The sequence below is a fragment of the Ptychodera flava genome, chromosome 21 (genome assembly GCF_041260155.1).
Source record: "Ptychodera flava strain L36383 chromosome 21, AS_Pfla_20210202, whole genome shotgun sequence".
NCBI classification, from domain to species: Eukaryota; Metazoa; Hemichordata; class Enteropneusta; family Ptychoderidae; genus Ptychodera; species Ptychodera flava.
This window is the reverse complement of record NC_091948.1, coordinates 34,973,384-34,993,161: the sequence shown is the minus strand read 5'-3', so window position 1 is coordinate 34,993,161 and position 19,778 is coordinate 34,973,384. Positions and strand designations below refer to the sequence as shown.

Here is a 19,778-nt window from a genome sequence, read left to right as displayed (position 1 = left end):
CACTTTTCCAGTCTCTAATGGGTCTTATTCAAAGAAAACTCTTGGAAAACTCAGGACATTTTGAGATCAGTTTATTACACATTCACAGCTATTAGGGCTTAAGAAAAGCTTGATCAAGCATTTAAGTCTTTCATTTTCAAGATGCAAAGAATTAGAAAGACAAGATCATAGTATATACATTTTAGTTGTTGTGGGAACTTGACAAAGCTAAAATGATCACAGCTTTTCAGTTCAAATGAAGTTGTAGGATAAAAGTATTCTGACTTTTTATTGACAGACTTTTCCACCAACCATGGTACAAACTCAAGTAGAAGGAGGTTCAACTCTCTTCAAACTGAATTATTTTGGAGAAGAGGTAATTCACTTTTAATTGAGTTTTTATACTTTTAGTATGAAGTGCGTATCCTGTGAGAGACAAATTATGAATTAAATACGTTTCATTCTTGAATCAAGCAAATAATATCAAAACAGCTTGGTGTGGTCACTATGTGACCTGAGTTGTTATGCGCAACTAGAGATCCTTTAATACACCTTTAAATTTACTACTGGTATTTTTCTTTTACTTTGATGTACTTCTATACTGTCAAAGAAGGGATATGGAAAACTGAACGTAACATACATGTACCCCATTATATTCTTTACCTGTGTGCTTTTATTGGTTACTCATTATTTCCATATACGGTAGGTATATCACTCTTAGGTTAACAATAATAATAATCTATTTCACCAGGAAGAATTTGTGTAACATAATTAATGGGCACCAGAGAAATAGATCTAGTGGCCCTAGCTTCATACAAATCATGAAATCAAAGTAATATAGCTTGCCATTTTTTCAATAGATACATTTCAATTTCAACAGCAAAATGTATAGAGATTTTAAAAATTCTGTGTTCAAAAGAAAAATTTTAAGTGAAGTTTTAAACAAATTTCTTGATTGTATAGATTTAATCTTCATTGGAATTTCCTTCCAATGCTTAGCTATCCAGTAATATATATTATTTTGAGTTAAATTTACCTTTTGAATAACAAAACTTTCGCTAGGTAGCTAAGTGTGTCCCATATGAATGTGAAATAGATGTAGCATAATGATCTACTGAATGGCCATAATGACCAGTTTTGAAATCAAAAGCAAATACACAGGTCTGGAACTTACAAAGTTTATACACATTGAAATACTAAGGTGCTGGAAATTGGAAATCATTCATTTTCAACAAGTTACACTTGTTTTGATGTCTGGTTGATTTGATACATCACTGCTCTTGTCTGAATTTGACATTTGAATACATCTTCTGGACTTAAATGCTTGAATATATTTCCATGATTTTTGTCAGGCGTACTTGACCCAGTCGTCACAGTTGTATTTGGAGACAGCTCTACCATCAATGGGAGATGTCTATTGCATAGCACAGAGTTACAGAGCTGAACAGTCTCGTACACGCAGACATCTATCTGAGTAAGTTGCTTGTTGTCTTGTTTTAACCTTTTTGCAATACTTATATGTTTCTTTGATTCTGTTTCTTAATGTAGCAAGAGATGTTATTTTTTTGTCTTTTGAGTGAATACATGTACTTTTATATGTCATGAAGGTTTTTACAAACCTCCTCATTATAATGATCTAATTTAATATGAAAAAAAAACTACATTAAAGGTAGAGTTGACACTCCTCTGACTCAAAAAATTTCTATTTGTAACTATTTGTATGACTGAAAGACATTTCCAAAAACATTTAAACTGATACAGACATTTCAGAAATGTCATAAATAAGAGGACTTACAATTGGGATTTCTTGTTGTCATGGGAATGAATAGTTGATTTGATGACAAAAATTTAGTGTATGAGGGATATAATCAGTGATTGCTCTGTGACTGACAGATGTTACGTTCAGACAGGTAAAAATTGAAATGCTTCTGTAACACTATTTGTGATTTGTAAACACAGGGGATTAATAGTTTGAGTCCGCTTGCGTCCACACTCACAAAATTAAGCCATCGTTTTGGTGTTTAAGACGTCTTAATGCGCCGTCTTGAGTTCAAAAGGTGTGTATGACCAAGCATACGGCATTGTAACAAGATGGCTGAAATGAACGACGTCATACTGGCTTGTCTTCTGTTTTTTTACCTGCTGTATAAGCTGTCCAGACTGTCCAGACGGAGTCATCGTCACCTTAAAGATCTGAATGCAGACCAAATACAATCCTTAACCCATTTAGCCCTCGAGTTTGATATGTAATAAAGGGAAAGCGGCTCCACACATCACCTACACTATTTTTTTCATTCTCTGTGTTCATGTTTGATTTTGTGTGTTCGGCTATTGGTGTAGATATAAGCCATGCTGAGACGTAGCCTTAATCTGGCTGTCGAATGACAGTGTGATCCTTTGATGCTATGTTTCGAAACCAGTGTGTGGTCTCTTCCTCAGTTGCTTTTTGATACTTGCTCTCCTTTGATTTTTGTTTTACTGTCTGTGGCTTAATCATTTTCAGTGTTTTGTTTGTCCAGTAAGGTGGCTGGAATACTTATATTTGGGTCAGTTTGTCTTGTTTCATTTTGTTCGGTCTTTTCTGTAAGATTGTGTACTTGTGCATTTATGAGTTTGTCGCCAATGTTTGGATTTCTTTTGTATGCGATGATGGGTTTCATCGTGAATAAATTATATAGTGTTTGGTCTTTTTCTATTTCTTTCCAGTTCTTCAGGAGTGCTTGTTTGATGTCTTTTGATATGTGGAATATATGTGGTAGAAAATATCACTTTATATAGTGTTGTTGTTGTGCGTTTGTTTGTGATTTAAATGTGTTCTTCGTGTTGCGTAATTTGTGTCCGCATTGATGTTTGATATTTCTCGTTGTGGATATTCTCGTTGTAGTAACTTTTCATTAAATGTTTTGATTTTGATGTTAAAGTCCTCTTCGTTGTTACATGTCCTCATGTACCTTAATGTTTCACCTTCGATAAGGCCCTTGAAGGTTGATTTTGGATGACATGATTTTCTGTGTAAGAACTGGAATGTACTGTTGGTTTTGTGTGCGTTCCAGTGTCTAGTATGTTTTCGTTGTTGTATCGTTGACCTTTGTAAATGACGAGGTCAAGATATGTTATTTTGTGTGAAGAACTTTCATATGAAAATTTGAAAGTAGGATGCATTTTGTTAATTGCTTTTATGAATTCGTGCAGTTCATGTTCTGTTCCAATGAAGATTAGGAAAATACAACTTCTTTGTATTTTAGCTTCAGTGTCTTGAGCTTGTGGTGGCACTGATCTGCTGTCCTGTTTAAACCTCTCTATAGAGCCTTTTCTGCAATTTTTTTGTAAACGAGGCTGTCGCGACACATTCTGTTCAGCATTCTTTGAAGGCTTTCGTCTGCCCAGACTGAGATCAGAAACTTATTTCGTCGTCTGACCAGTTATTTTCACGAGATGTAGAACTGTGTTCGGCAGCCATGACGAAAGTGAATATTGTATGTTGGTTGTTGTTTGTTTTATGTTACAAATACCTATCGCGTGAGGGCGTTTAAAATGCCTCTGAAGTGGCTCAGTCCGTCCACACAGTGATTTGCGGACAGAGTTAATCCATACAACGGCTCAGGTCGGGCCGACTAAACTCTCTCAAATCTGAAACGCTTCAGACCCACTTCGGAGCGTCCACACATAACTTTTTATGCCAGTATTGACCCAGAACCATTTCAGAGGCAATTTAATGGCCTGTGTATGAACGGCATAAGATATATACTTATTATCCATACTTTAATCCACTGTCAGCATCCATAGAGTAATGCTATCTTGAATTGTGACAGGTACACCCATGTGGAAGCAGAATCCATAGAGTAATGATATCTTGAATTGTGACAGGTACACCCATGTGGATGCAGTATCCATAGAGTAATGCTATCTTGAATTGTGACAGGTACACCCATGTGGAAGCAGAATGTGCATTTATCTCATTTGAAGATTTGCTAGACAGAATAGAAGACTTAGTCTGTGATGTCGTTGACAGGGTAATGAAATCTGATGTGGCACCTCTTGTTAAAGAATTACATCCAGTAAGTTTTATTTTGTGCATATGTAAGTTTAAGTAGAGCTAGTGATTGGGGTCCTATTAGCCATGGACCACTATGGGAGCAGAATTTTGTCACCAAAACTCTTGGTGACCTTTGAGCATATGGTCATATAATAACATCGTTCATATTTCTCTGTACTATATGTCCTATTTATTGGTGTGTAGTAAAGCATATTTGTTGTAGAATTTGACATTGAAAGTCCAAGGAATTCAAGGACACAGGGACCCATGTTTCAAAAATCCTTGTAAATTATGATTATGTTTGTGAATCCACATTGTCTTCCTGAAGACAACAGTTCAAACTGTACTGGAGGGTATGCTGTGTGATAAGTATCATTAACAATTGTAATTAACAATATCAACTGTATATGTATAGTCAGCGGTATAAGTTGTAACATAGAATGTGTATTTGGACTTTCAGACTTTACCGTCTGAAGAGGGAGAGAGTTTGAAGGCTGAGTTAAAGGTCTGGTGAAATGCCCATGTTGCAAAATCACAGAAATACAGTTGATGGTCTATAAAACAGTTGCATTCATTCCTTTTTTCGTTTAGCGCGCGTGATTATGAAATATGGCAAAAGAAAAATGCAATGTGGGCGTGTCCCCCAAGCCTCTCCAGTCGACTGTTTTCGGCTTTCCGAAGTTTGCCCGACGTCGTATCTCATAACGGGAAGTAAAGTATTTCACACGTACGTAAGCTCCCCACGGGGAGTAACTTCTAGGGTTTCCGCTAACATGATCAGGACAGTGTCCTCCTTCACTATGGAGAACGTTGTTTTTTTGGTGGCTGTGACAGCGGCAAGAACATGAACGGCTCAACTCTAAACTTTTTCAAGTTCCCGTCAAGTGTTGAGTGTTTGAACCATAATGTGCTTGTTTCCGCTGGTTCGTACGATCGGCCACGGTCCCTCGGCTGAGCCTGCCTCGCTACTCGCTACACAGAAGGTTGGGACCGCAATGCAAGTCAACTGCATGAACACCAACACTGAACGTTGTGACTGCCATTAAAATGCACTAGTCTACAACACGGAACGTCGGGACCGCAATGCAAATCAACAGTAAAAAACGTAAATGGGACCGTGATTAAAATGCACTACAACTACAACACGGAAGGTTGGGACCACGATGCAAATCAGCTGCATGAACAGCAACACTGAACGTTGAGACTACCATTAAAAACGAGCAACAACACGGAACGTAGAGATCATGATACAAATCATGGAGGTAGAGTCCTCCATGATACAAATCGACAGCAACACGGAACGTGTCGTTGGGACGGCAATTAAATTGAAGAACAACGGGGAATACCGGACCACGAGGAACGCGATGCAAATCGACCACACATGGAATGTTTAAGACCGTGATTAAAAGCACAACACAGAACATCTAGACCGCATTGTAAATCAACTATAACACCGAACCTTGTTGCCTCGATTAAAATGCGTATGTCTGCTATGTATAGCAAAAGTTTCAATTCTCGCGAGCGAGCGTTCCTATGCCTGCTGTACACTGGCAAAATGACGTCAAATTTATCGCAAGGGCTCGATTGCGTGTGTCTAAGTTTCAATTCTCGCGAGAGCCATTTATGCATGCTGTACACTAGACTAAATGACGTCAAATCTCTCGCGAGACTTGGCTCGATTGCAAATACGTACGACGGAAAGAACGCAATAATACGGAAGTAGACACAGTTTTTGCGAATTGCCGAGAGAGAAGCGCAGATTAAACAAAAGACTAAAAAACCCACGTTTTTTCTTTATTTTACCATATTTTTTAAACAAAAATCAGTTTCGCCACTGTGGCGAATTAGGATCGATTTTTTTTTCGCCACTTCGGATTTCAATTCGCATTGGCGAACGTGGCGAATGGGCAGCGCGAACACTGGCTCAGCCTGTTTTGTTAGCGGATACCGGGCAGAGATAAGGCGGCGTTGGACCGCTATTCGACGTAAATGAACACACCTGTGACGTCACAGACGGCCAACCTTGGGTCCCGCTGAGGGCGTGACCTGAGTGTCGCAAAATGACCCATGAAGCCGCGCATAGAAATATCAAAAAAATTAACACTTGCGCGTACTTTTAGGTTCAATTCTGTTGCGAGTGTAATAGTATTGACCTCCTGGAAGATATTCAGTCACACGAACGGGACCATTTCACCAGACCTTTAAGCGCTATGAAAACTATCTTTCCCACCACAATGCTTACACTGCTTTTCAGCAAAATTTTATTCTTAATAGCTCTATAAATATCTGTTGAAGTATTTTACAGTAAAAATAGAGGATTTGATTCAAAGTGATTAAACGTTTCAACTATGGGCACTCTTGGGACTGTTATGAATTCAAAGTGTTGTCAATCATGAGTCATGGGAGTCGCAAAGATCCACACACACTTGCCAGGTTTACACATCATACTGCAGAGTCAGTATATTTTCATATTACAATGTTTCTTTCCATATGAAAGAATAACAGTTAACTAATTAAGTCAGTCATGGGTAACAACAGTTCAACGCCAAGAAATGCAAAAACCATTGACAAATGGCTTCTAAATTCTATCTAACGAATTGAGAGGATGAACAATGAAATGTCTAGTGCGCTTGATCACTTTTTTTGGACAGTTTCATGGCCCTGAAACTGACTGTTCTGTTTTTGTGTGCCATGTACTGTGGTTTGTTCCACATACAGTCTGTCTATGCTCAATTTAAGACAGAACATTACTTCTTAATGATGTACGTTAGTATATTTTGACTCTATATCCCTTATGAGTGTGCATTGGGCAAAGTCATGAGAAATGTTTGTTACTTAGCTTTAAATGCTCTTCACATGCTATAAGTACTTTTCCACAGTTTTACTGCCATATACATACGATGCAGTAGAATACTGTATGCTCGGGGTATCTTGATTATCATTCAACAAAATCATTGTATATACCAATTTTGATAATGACCAAATTCATCGTCATACATCAGTCCGTATTCAAATGAAAGGCACCTACTTCCAAGTTCCCTCCATGGGATTCAAAATCCTCACTTTTAGACACCAACATTTCACACCAAAGTCATATAATCCATTAACATACATTTCATTATTTGAGTCAGAGCTAATTCAGTGCTTTACAGTGAAACATTCAAACAATTTTCATTTTCACAGAACTTTGAGCCTCCAAAAAGACCATTTAGACGCATGGACTACAAAGATGGCATCAAATACCTTCGTGAACATGAAATTAAGAAAGAAGATGATACATTCTATGAATTTGGAGAGGTATGTTGTTTTCAAATATTTTTATAGCAACAAAGAGATTAGTTTGATTTGTGCTTACAATTCATCACTTGTTATTTTATGAGTGATTTATGTAGCATATACGGGTATAGTGTAATTTGAATAATTTGCAGCTTTGTAACAACCAGTGCTTTTGACGTTGGCCAAGCACATGGTCAATATATATTGTGTGTATAAGATTTCAGTGATTTCAATGTAGAAAGCTACAGATTTTGAATTCAAAGGTCTGGTCATTGTCAACCAGACTCTTTTAATCTTTACAGTATGATTACTGAATGCAAAGCTTTTCATTTTGTCTCTATGCAATATCATAATTGCAAATTTAACATGAACATGGCATCAATGTCAAGATGGTACAACATGCATTTCACAAAAATTTCTGATAATGATGAAACTGACATGTACGCCATGTTTATAAGACATGGTGAGCAAAAGTGCTAGAATTTGAACTTCTTTTTCAAACAATGAAATTGTGAATTATCATTAAATCTGGAGTGAATGAATTCTGCAAATGTTTCATTTATGAATATGAAACGAGTCCTTGAAAGTCCTGTAAAATTGATAATCCACCCACAATTTTCAAAAATGACAAGACAATCCGATCAGTTGTAATATCATAAAAATGATATGTAAAATGATATAAAAATAACATATTGCCAAAATGATAGCTGGAGAATGGTATTTCGACCTCGAAAACTCTGTGAAAATTGCTGAAAAACTCCTTGAAGTTCTTGAATTTGAAGTGACTTTGAGTGTATGGACCCTGGAAATAGTAATTCATGACAAAATTGTGAAAGTTTATTTTATTTCATCTGCAGGATATTCCTGAAATGCCAGAGAGGAAGATGACAGACAAAATCAATGAGGTGTGTACAACGTTACTTTCACTCCAGATATTTTGCTTTTTAAAAACTTACAACTGAGAAAGAATTTAAAGGGCAGCCAACTTGCTAAATGACAGAATTTAGGGGGCAACCAGTTTGCAAAATGATGAGCACAATAGATTATCATTGTCTAGCCCTATAAGTTCTGTCAACTACCGATATAGTTTACATAATGTTACCATGATGACAATGACCATGTCAGCTGAGAGAACTATTGATACACTGTTGTGTTCGTGAAAAATTTCATCAATGGCATATTGACTTGTGAAAACATTTAGTAAAGTTCATCTGCAAATTGGGTATGGTGTTTATGAGATTAAAATTGTTTTAGTGTTAACATAGCTAAGTACAAGGTTTCATGAAAATCACTTTATAATTTCTTTGTAATTCTCAGTATAATCCGACAGATAAGACAAATTTGATGGACTAACAGTCAATCCTAACAGAGCAACCCTATTGATTTTACAATGTACTCTCACTGGGTTTAAATTCAATGTAAAGTTTATTAATATGATATTGAGTGATATGATTATAGAAATATAACATATGACAACTGCATTGTTTTGTCAGATGATAATTTTGTACTGTTTATTTAATTGATTTCATTATTAAGCATGTAACACCAAATGCCTGTGATACTCGGACACTCATTTTCTGTCACTTTCATTTTAGCCAATTCTGTTTACTCGCTTTCCTGCTGAAATCAAATCGTTTTATATGTCCAAATGTCCAGAAGATCGTAGAGTCACTGAGTCGGTAAGTATTGATCTATGATGCACATTCCATATTTCAGCCAATTTACTGAGGCAAGACTTTCTTCAATGTCTTACCATGCAGTCTTTCTACTTCTAAAATTAATTTTGCTGATGATTCATTCCCAATTCATCTGTTTCCACAATTGTACTGCTTTGTAGATTTGCTCAGTTTAATAACTCATAGCTTTGCATGTGGCTACTTGGATGATCATGTGCTGGTGATGGTATACTAGGGGCCAATATGAAAAGTTATTTCCAAATCTGTCTTCAAACTATACATCAACATTGATACATTATTCAACCAAAAATTGTCACAAGTACTTGCAGTATTCTTCAGCAGAAATAGTTAAGATGTGTGTGTTACCATGGGCACTACAGTGGAACCAGTTTACTTTTTATAATCATGATACCCTGGAACTGGTACAGTGTTTTGGTCATGGTCACGAAAAATTGGTAAATGATTAGAGAACCCATGTAATATATCTGCTGTCCCCTAATCTGATTGTATTGATATATAGAGGGAAACCCAGGAAACTTTTACCTGCTTATCGCCTTCCACAAAGACATTGTAGTGTTGTAGTTATTAAGCATACCATTTCCCTCAGGTTGATTTGTTGATGCCCAATGTTGGTGAGATTGTCGGTGGATCCATGAGAATGTGGGATTATGATGAACTCATGGAAGCATATAAACGTGAAGGGTTAGATCCAGCTCCATACTATTGGTACACTGATCAGGTATGTCAACTTGTAGTCAGTATTTGTGTTCTGATAATCAACATTTCTGTGCAATCTAGGTGTCAGATACAATAATCAAAGAGTGAAAATTTAGAAATGTTGGTTCTTCTTGAACAAGCACCTAGTTTAGAGAAAAAACTCAGGTCAAATACTGTGCACTAGAGAACAAATCTATAGATTTCATTATCTGTATTTGACAGATCATGTACTGTGGTTTTGTTAAACTCCGGTAATGAACAAATATACAGATATGCAATAAATTCAAGGATTTTGCAATCAAATAATTTTGGCTTTTATCATCATTCTTTCATTGTTAAGAAATGTCAGTATCATAATTAAAAGTATCATTATCATAATGAAATGTATCAGTATCATGGTGAAATGTATCAATGTCATAATGAAATGTATCATTATCACAATGAAATGTATCAGTAACATAGTTAAATGTATCATTATCATAATGAAATGTATCATTATCATAATGAAATGTATCAGTATCATAGTGAAATGTATCATTATCATAATGAAATGTATCATTATCATAATGAAATGTATCAGTGTCATGATGAAATGTATCAGTATCATGGTGAAATGTATCATTATCATGATGAAATGTATCAGTGTCGTGGTGGTATGTATCAGTATCATGGTGAAATGTATCATTATCATAGTTAAATGAATTAGTATCGTGGACAAAAAGGCAAACACAAACTAATTGTTTGTGAATACACAAAATCCAAATTGATGTCATGTTTGTTTGTTTTCTAGCGCAAATATGGATCATGTCCCCATGGTGGTTATGGTTTAGGATTGGAACGGTTCTTAACATGGCTGTTGAACAGACCACACATACGTGATGTCTGTTTCTATCCTCGATTCACAGAGAGATGCAAGCCCTAAAGGTGCAAAGTAGAAAAACAAAACTTGTCAAATTAACAATTCAATTTAGATTAAAATGAAATGTCAGATTTTTCACAAAGTTTGGCTAAACTAATAGCATTTATGATATATGCATGATCCAGTCTAGTGTTTTTTTGGCAACATTGAACTTAAAATTATCAGAGAAAGTGAGCTGACATCTAAATATTATGAAACAATCAATGCCTGATGTATCACAGAATTTGGTAACTGATCTTGTGCAATTCATTATTGCATTTTGTGATAGCACATTTCAACTACCATGACAAGTTTACATTTCAACATTGTGAAATGTATTGACACTCTATATATATCTAAGGTCACCATTGGTAATTACATGTCAACGCACTGACACAGAATTTCTCAATATTGTTACATGGTCAATAACCCAGACCCATATCATGTGTCAATCAAATTTGATTTCTCACGATAGCTGGTGTTTTGAACATAGAGCTTTGACAGAATCTAATTGATGATAAAGAGAAACATTATCAAGGAAATGACAGATTCAACATGTCCTAAAGTCTCACAAGAGTTAATCAAATATGCATAACAAAGATGTTATTTGTATTTCCTTAAAGTGAAATACAGTAATTTTAGCATTGATAATTATTTTTACATATTTTCACATCTGCCCATTCCCCCTACTTACTCAGTTTATACAATACTGCACAGCTACATTGATTACAAACAGTGTCCGTGGAAAACTAATCACAAACAATTCAGTTTTAGTTTAAACTGATAATTCTCCATTCAAATTTTGAAGTCAATGATTTTTGTGTCATAGCTTCCAAGAATTTAGAGAGAAAACTTTTACTTTTGTGATCAGTGAAGTGTCCTAGTTGCGATGCAATAGCTTATGTATATACAGTGCAGTCTATTACTTCAATAGTGTGTGCCGCTTTGGCTCAGAAATACTTCATTTCTCTGTACTAAAGATATGATTCACTCTAATTTGGATGATGAGAGATTCCTGAGTGAAGTCGGCCATGTCTAGAGAAACTCCCAGACCTGTTGGGGGTGAATCATTTGATATTGAGAGAGGTTTCGGTTAAAAAAATAAACGAAAGATGGTTTGACAGGAGAAAAGATGGTAAGCTAGTGTAAAAGAGAAAAAATCTGGCATATAACGTTTTTCAACAAATGGTACAAACCAGACTGACTATAATTTCTGGTACGATGTGTCAGACACATACTAAATGCAAGAGGTAAAATTTGAAATCATGAGCAGGATGAAGTAGAATCCATTTCATGAAGAAATCATGAGACAGATATCACGGTACAGACACAAGAAAACATGGCATCTGTCATTGGACCAACTACTTTGTATATGTTCTTTCTTATTTGATATTGAAAGGGTCAAATTATGAAACATGGTCAAGAGGAATATTTAAAGGCTTTGAAAGCCATTTTTATTTGGTTACTGACTGACATAATTTCAAAACTCTTCCACAATGATGTTTCACAGATATCTGATGTACCTCACTGAGTGATCATTGCCAATTATCTAAATAAATGTCACTGGTTCAATGCATACCTTCTGAAGCCGTGTTTTATTTGTAAGTTCCAAATAGTCTAGAAAGGCATTTCAAGGAAGTGTTTCCTTTGTCAGGAACTGTTTCTCACACATAGCCAATTTACAACTCCATTCCAACTTTGCATGAAGGCATGTTCACAGACTTTAATAGGATATTATTTTATAAAAAAAGTTGTCTAGCAACATCAATGAAATGCATTGAAAAGCTTTGCTTAAAAGCAAGCAATTTGTTTTCTAAATGTCCTGAAGAAGAAAAACAGATACAAAATTGAAGTCAGCATTGAGTCATAGTGTTATACATTACATTTACTATTGTTATAAACTGTAATTTGACCAATTTAACGGTCAATTTCCCTTCTAAGAATTCTGTGAACATGAAATTTGCTGAGTACCTCAGATCCTACCCATGGTGATTTTTTAAAGCAGTGTGTAAATATCATTGAAGATGTGTACCTTAGGTGTGTTTGAGCTTGTTAATTGTTTTCAGTCTAGGCTTTTATAAGGAATGTTTATTATCTCTTTTATTAAATCAACATGTATTTATTAATTTTTACACACCAGAAAGTGATACAGCTAAACAAAGTACCAACTGATCCAATTAACAGATAAGTGAGATTTTACAACAAATGTGCAACATATTATATTACAAGCCATGAGACAAGTACTATATAAAGTCTCATTGAATAGTACTGTATATTCACACTGGAGCAGAGAAAGTGCTAGGAATGCTACAATCACTGGAGGCCAAGAGACCAGCCACTAGGAATTGAAAAATTGCCACTGTTATAGCTCAATATTTTATTTATGGTACCTACTATCTTAGTATTTGGTGTGACAAAGAGAGCTTATATGGTCAGTTGACGGCATCTATATGTTTGTATGTACCATCTAAGTGTTTTGTTGGTTTGCATGTTCCTTGACGCCACTTCAGTCAGGTTTGCTGTAATTCTTGTATTTGTATTTTTGAGTAACTTTTCCGATTTTTGGTGCAAAATCTCTGAAAAAGCTTATGCAATTGCTTTGAAATTTGATATGCAGGTTCTGTGTATCATCTTATGATTCTCCAAATTGTAGTGAAATTTGCATATTTTTATTGTTTAGGGCAACTTTCCCTTTTTTTTGGTCAAAAAATCTCTTATTGCCTCAAAAATTTAATATGCAGGTTCCTAGGGATGACCTTGGACCTTATTAGCTCACATTTGGTTATACCAATGTGAGTTTATCATATAAGCTGAAGTCGATGGCGTCTGTATGTACCGGTATGTGTGTATGTATGTATGTATGTATGTATGTACGTACAGTATGTCCGTCAACATCAAAAACACGCAAACCGCTGCACATTGCAGCTTGGTATTTGGTGTGTAGATGCATCTTGGGCTAAAGATTGGATTTTGTTCAAGTGAAGTCTGCATTGTCAAAATTATGCAAATGAGCTTACAAAATGTGAAAATGGTCAAGAATTAATATCTTGAGAACTGCTGTTTTGATTGATTTGAAATTTGTGTGCAAGTACCTTAGGTGAACCTTATACAGTTTTATGAATATTGTGAAGATATCCTTATTTTGTATTTTTGCTGAATTTTTTGGTGATTTTTCTCATTTTCAGTAAAAATTATTCTTCTCTGAAACTGCCTGCCCAATCGCTCTCAAATTTGGGTTGGATCTTTGCGAGCGTGTTACTCTTCTAATTTGTTGAAATTATGACAAAATTGGGAAAATTACTATTTTGGAGCAATTTTGTCATTTTTGGTCAAAAAATCTTAAACAGTATTTTCTTTTTAAAACCCCTGGACAGACAGCTTTTGTATTTGGTACACAGATGTACAAAGATGACAATAGTTTGATGTGTGGAAATTGTCCTGAAATATACAAATTTGTATTTTTAAGACAATATTGTCATTTGTGGTCAAGAAAACTTGTTCTCAAAATTACTTGTTGATAGCTTTGTAATTTGGTATAAAGCCCTGAGGGATGGTATTAGATAAATTTTCTGCTCAAAGTGTTGGGAAAGCCCCAAATTGTATATTTAGGTAATTTTCTCAGTTTGTGACCTTAAATGACCTACACCAACCCAGGATATGTTGTGAGACAGTTTCAAAGGCTGTGAACATAATTTTGTCATATTTGGTATCGATTTGTAGGAAATTTGATCCAGAAAACAAAGCTGAGGTGAATTTTTTCATTTGGACCAATTTTTGCAACTTTTCTATGTAAGACATACAAGAACTGATGAGAAATTTGGGATTGATCCAGGATAATTCCAGATGTTGTAATCACTGCCCACAGTGGAAGGCATTTCACTATCTGTAACTAACTTAAGTGCTGTTTACATTAATGATAACACTCATTGCATTAATTAAAAACTCCCCAAGGTTGTAAATACATTTCCTGTCATCTGGCGTTATCCAAGGGATGGAACATTTGATATTCAGGAAGGGGTAGGGTCTTGAAGATTGATGAGGTAGCATTACTTTTTGCCAGATCCCTTGTACATTTTTTTACCCACTCCCACCTTTTCTTTTTATCAAGCCTTCTCTGTCTATATTTTGTTGTTGACATTTGCTTATGTATTTAGGATCTGCTTGTCCCATTGCTATAGAAGTTGATATGCATGTTCCTAAAGATGACCTCCAGTACCTAAGTTGGAGACCTTATTTGCTTTTGTCATTCTTGTTTTTCCTGGTTTAAATATTTCTCGAATGGACCAATTCAAACTGAATGTGAGCACACTGTCCTTGGTGGTATTTTTTTTAAATTGTGGTGAAATTTGCGTATTTTTATTTTGGGGTCATTTTTCCTTTTTTTGACCATTATCAATTTCATTTTTGTTCAAAGAGTGTTAAAAAATTTTGTATTTAGGGCAAAGTGTTAAAAAATTTTGTATTTAGGGCAATGTTTGTGGTTTTTGGTTAAAAACACCAAATATCTCATTCTTATAATTCCAATGGTCCAATTGCGAAAACTTTCAGGGCAGGAGAGCTTCAAAAATTGACAGCGGGAGGGAAAAACAGGCAAAAAAAAGTGGGGAGAGGGTAAAAATGAAATTTGAGTGCGGGAGGGCAAGTCGAAAAGTTTTCTGTGGGAGGGCAAATTATGAACAGCTAATTAATTACCCTTATGACTTAAAATTAGTCAGTTCACATTACTTGTCATGCACAATATGTCCTGTCATAGTAAAGACCCCTTTAAAAGTGCATTGTTCGTTGACTACACCTGTGAATATTGTGTATATAGAGCTAGGAGGTTGTAATGTGTAAAGGAGAGCTCAGACCTTTGTTGGTCTCCACCTCTGCCGGTTCAGACCATTGCTAGGCACAGCTACGATTCCAATAAATATCAATTTCAAGTTTGTGACGTCGCTGTGTGGTCGTAACGAGTTGGTACCTCTCAATAAGCTCATTCCACGAAGTAGAAATTACCGACCGTACAGAAATGCGGTAGCACATGGTGGAGCAAGTTACAAGCTCATGAAAAATTCAGCTGTAATAATGTGTATTAGTATCAGATAGCATAATTCTGTATGTCTGTGCCCCGTCAAAATCTATTTGATGTCAGGATGTTTCATGAGGTGAAACTGGTATTACGTTGGTCCAACAAATACAAAAACAAGGTTACATCGCGAAAATTGTAAGAAATACTGGTGGTACAAACATTGACTTTAGCTCAAATAATATAATTTACACATGTAATATTTTTAGAACTTTCTATAATTTTTCTCTTAAACAAAATCTTCCCTACCAACACTTGTCAGACCGCTCTTTTTTACATTTCTGGGGATGACCTCAGTCAAGTTTAGTCAAATGACAACGAAAAGTACTGTTAATTTATGGGTCAAAGACTTACATTTTGTTGAACCTTTTTCTTCAAAAGACTCCTCTAAATAGTTTTCAAGTCTAGTTTTCTATGTGATGATCTCACTTAGACTTTTCTTCCAATTATGGTGAAATTAGTATATGTACGTTTTTTAAGGGGGAGATTCGGGTCGAGAAGAAATTGTCTCGAGAATTTTCCCAATGCAGTTACTGAGTTTAACTATCGCAACGATAAGGTCCTAAAGACTGCCTGATGGCACAATATGATTCTCGTATTTGTTTATGAAGGTTGTTGCGATGCCCCATTTTCATTTTTGTAAGCTTGGTCGAGAGAGGTTCAATAGCTTGGCGGACTTTTGTAAAAATGGACTGGTCAAACTAATGCTCGAAGCTCTCGACCAAGCAGGGTAACTTTTATATAGTTTGAATTATTTGTAGGTATTTTAGTTTCTATTAAATCAATTTGGTTAATATTGATCTCCATATAGTGCGCTTCTCGTATTCACTGTCTTTGTGCGGTACTTTTTACCGTAACAAGGTAGAGCTGAAATTTCTCGCCCATGTTAAACGTTTTTAAGGTTGGTGTAGGTCATCAGAAAACTTACCAGTCTTGCCCCTGCTCAGGCATTACAGACAGATTTCTATTCTCATGGTTTCATCAGTATGTTTTATAAAAGAGTTTTAAAATGGTAATTTTAAGGATTAAAAGAAATAATTCATTATGGACCTTCAGCTATCAATAAATTGATTTTTCATGACGTCCAATGTAGTGGAATCATATTTAACTTACAAAACTTTATCATTATGATAGGGCAGCCAACCAGTCTATTTTGAGAAATTGTGACCATGTGCTTCTACATGTCATTATGCTATTCTACCGTATTTTGAACAAAATTTAAACTGGAGGGGAAATTATTGTTCGTTAGTGCCTATTCCCTTCACCCGACTCCATGCTTCTCTTGAAACTCTCCCCGTTTTCCATCTCCATATTACCGATTTAAAGTACCCATTGCCATATCTTTGCCTCATGCTTTTCCCTATCAATTGTTATACTTGCCTTCTAGTTGTCCACTGATCATTAGAATGTAGTCTCCCCCTCCCCGCTAATCAGGAAACGCCGCCCGTTCCCCGCCTGCTACAAGTACAGGAAAACATGCTTGCTTGTAAATCGCTTTCTAACAGCGTTTGTTTGCTGTCCCTGATGATGGAACGGGAGATGCAGGTGTACTATTACCAAGGTTTTTATTTACTTACAAATTAAGGAGAGTCAAACATGTGGTATTCGAAAAGACTCAATTTTATTTCAAAAAAATATTTCAATTTTACACACACGACTACCCAAATTGACACTTTCAATTTTTAGCGTCATGCAGATGGCTAATTTCTTACATAATGGAATTTTAAAGTACACGTTTTCCTGGAATCAAGTTTAAACCTAAATCATAAAGCAGCTACATATCTCTGACGCCAAGAGCAAGGTATGTCAATTAGGTGGTATGTAAAATTATCCCCAAAACTGATTTTAATTCATTTCTATCATGCAAAGACTTGCGGTGAAGTAATTTCTTTGCAGTTTCAAGCTTACATCGTCATGCGAATATTAAGTGAATGTTGAAAAATTCGCACGAAAGCAGTATTCAAAGTGTCAGAACTGTTGATGAATGCAACTAATGTCAGTTATTAATGTTAATGAATGATGTACTTCTTCAATGTAAAGTAATCCTCGTCAGAAGTAGAAACATCTTGCATCTGCTGTGAAAAATTGTTACGCTTTCAGGCGGACTTGTTTTCAACATTTTAAAATTATGCCAAGCAAGGTATGAGGCGCGAAAATTTCTACTTTTGTGTTAATGTTTTCATTGCATGCGGACAAACTGAGAAATTTGCCATGCTATGCTTTGCCTTGCACACAGATCCAGCCTTCTGGATCATGGGATATTTGACGTCACATACACCGCTGTAAACTTGCAATGTCATATTTGCACCATTACATATTACTGATTGTCTGGAAATTTAGCGAAACAGCCTTTTCCATATTGGGGAAAATTTCAGATTACAAAGGATAGACTTGGTGCAAGTCTGTGAATCGTTGAATGCGAAGTAGAGTTCTCGCGAGATTCTCAGGTCTGTGATTCCGACTGAAAGTTGCCGATCCCTTTCATCCCACACATGCGCAGATGCCACTGTACTGATAACATCAACATCAACACCTTTAACATGAGAGCTTCATTCAAGTTATCAGTGGCATATGATTTGAAATGTTCTGTTGCAAACCTTCAAGAATAGGCAGTACTGAATGAGAAATAAGCCATCAACAAAATGACCCATGTGTACTTGTAGTCACACGTGTTACATTTCCTGGCTTGTCATTGGCTGTTCTACTATTGACAATGTGAAAAGCAGAATTAATATTATTCTTACAGATGTTCATCAACTGTTCAAAATACCAGCTTCATTGACAATCTGATCTTTGAAATTTCTAGGATATGAAGTGAGACGACTTGCACAAAGAGGCTTCAACAGGCAAATGGTCAATAGAATCGTCCAGAATCTGTTCCGGTTCTGGCGTTGAAGTTCCCTCCGATGATAAAATAGTTATTTGGATTCAAATTGAACAGAACGAACCAACTTGTTTTCAATTCCAAAGCTAAACGTCTCTAAAATAAAATCTGGTTTGAGATAACGGCAACCAATGACAGTACTTTTGTCAAAATAAAATAAGCTTTCATCAAGATTTATAAATACACAATTATTTTCCATTTTATAGCATTTATCGTCAATGGTTTTCTTTACGTACGATGCAGTGCCACCACTTTTACGCTCTTTTGTTTGCAGTTTTGTGGCAGGAAAAGAATACATAATGTGCGAAATCTCTGAAAAACTCGACACTGTATAAATGTCCTAAAAGTTTCCACCCAGCCAATCACATCATAGTTTCCACGAAAAGAAATCATGCGATTTGGACATTAAACCTCTCATGTTCCACATTACGATAGAAAAGTCAAAGTTATCTGAGCTTGTATTGGTAATATTTTTCCAGTGATTTCATTAACCGTATAAACAGTTTTTTCTCAACGCCAATGTCAGTAGACAACTTGTCGTAACAGACTTGAACCTGTCTCGTTGGGACATCGATCAGCGACTTGCGAAACACGGGTCGGTCGGATATTTCGAATTCGTCCCGGAAGGCCTTAGCGCTCGCTAACACTGATGTTCGATCCTTAGTCAAACTTTTGGCTTTCGAGAGAACGTTCGATTAGTCCTCGCACAGAAGCATTGGCAATGCGGCGTACCTTCCGTACCTTCTCAAATTCATTTATACCCAGGTTATTTTCCATTGTGTACTTGACCTTCTCTTTCGAGTCTTCCTAGCATTATGTCGGAGCATCTTGTACACCGTAGAAGATAAAGTTCTCTCTTCAACTGCAATTGTCCAAATCATCGTTTGTTTCGTTTTAGGCTGCCATTCTCTCTCCTTAGTTGTTCTAGTGTTGTTTTGAGTTCATTTGGAGGCTTCTTGCTTGTTTAAAATTAACTGAGTTTTGTGGAAGTTGTTCCCGAACAGCTATCATCTCCTCTGTTCTGAAGTACTCTAGTTATTGATGTATCGTGGAGGTATACTAGTAGCGGAGATGGATGTACATATTCAGATTGACATGTGCAAACTTCAGACATGCACAGAGACTACATAATGCGCCCTCCCTGTTGAGGTAAGTCATAGTTCTTCCACCACATGCGTAAAGCAGGTAAAGCAACCACGTACAGGATTGCAGACAGTCGGAATGGACGCATTCCAAAGTCCTCA

The 19,778-nt window shown here is 36.0% G+C and overlaps 1 protein-coding gene across 1 annotated transcript in view; it reads left to right on the top strand.

Annotated features, from left to right (window-relative positions):
• LOC139122111 (asparagine--tRNA ligase, cytoplasmic-like) overlaps nt 1-12,158 on the top strand; it is a 59,487-nt gene extending 47,329 nt beyond the window's left edge. Inside the window, exons 13-20 of the mRNA XM_070687504.1 lie at nt 278-355; nt 1,332-1,453; nt 3,902-4,037; nt 7,199-7,312; nt 8,149-8,196; nt 8,887-8,970; nt 9,575-9,706; nt 10,475-12,158. Of these exons, the coding sequence (XP_070543605.1) occupies nt 278-355; nt 1,332-1,453; nt 3,902-4,037; nt 7,199-7,312; nt 8,149-8,196; nt 8,887-8,970; nt 9,575-9,706; nt 10,475-10,606 (846 nt within the window). The 3' untranslated portion in view covers nt 10,607-12,158. The remainder of the gene's footprint in view (nt 1-277; nt 356-1,331; nt 1,454-3,901; nt 4,038-7,198; nt 7,313-8,148; nt 8,197-8,886; nt 8,971-9,574; nt 9,707-10,474) is intronic.
• Nucleotides 12,159-19,778: the final 7,620 nt, after the last annotated feature.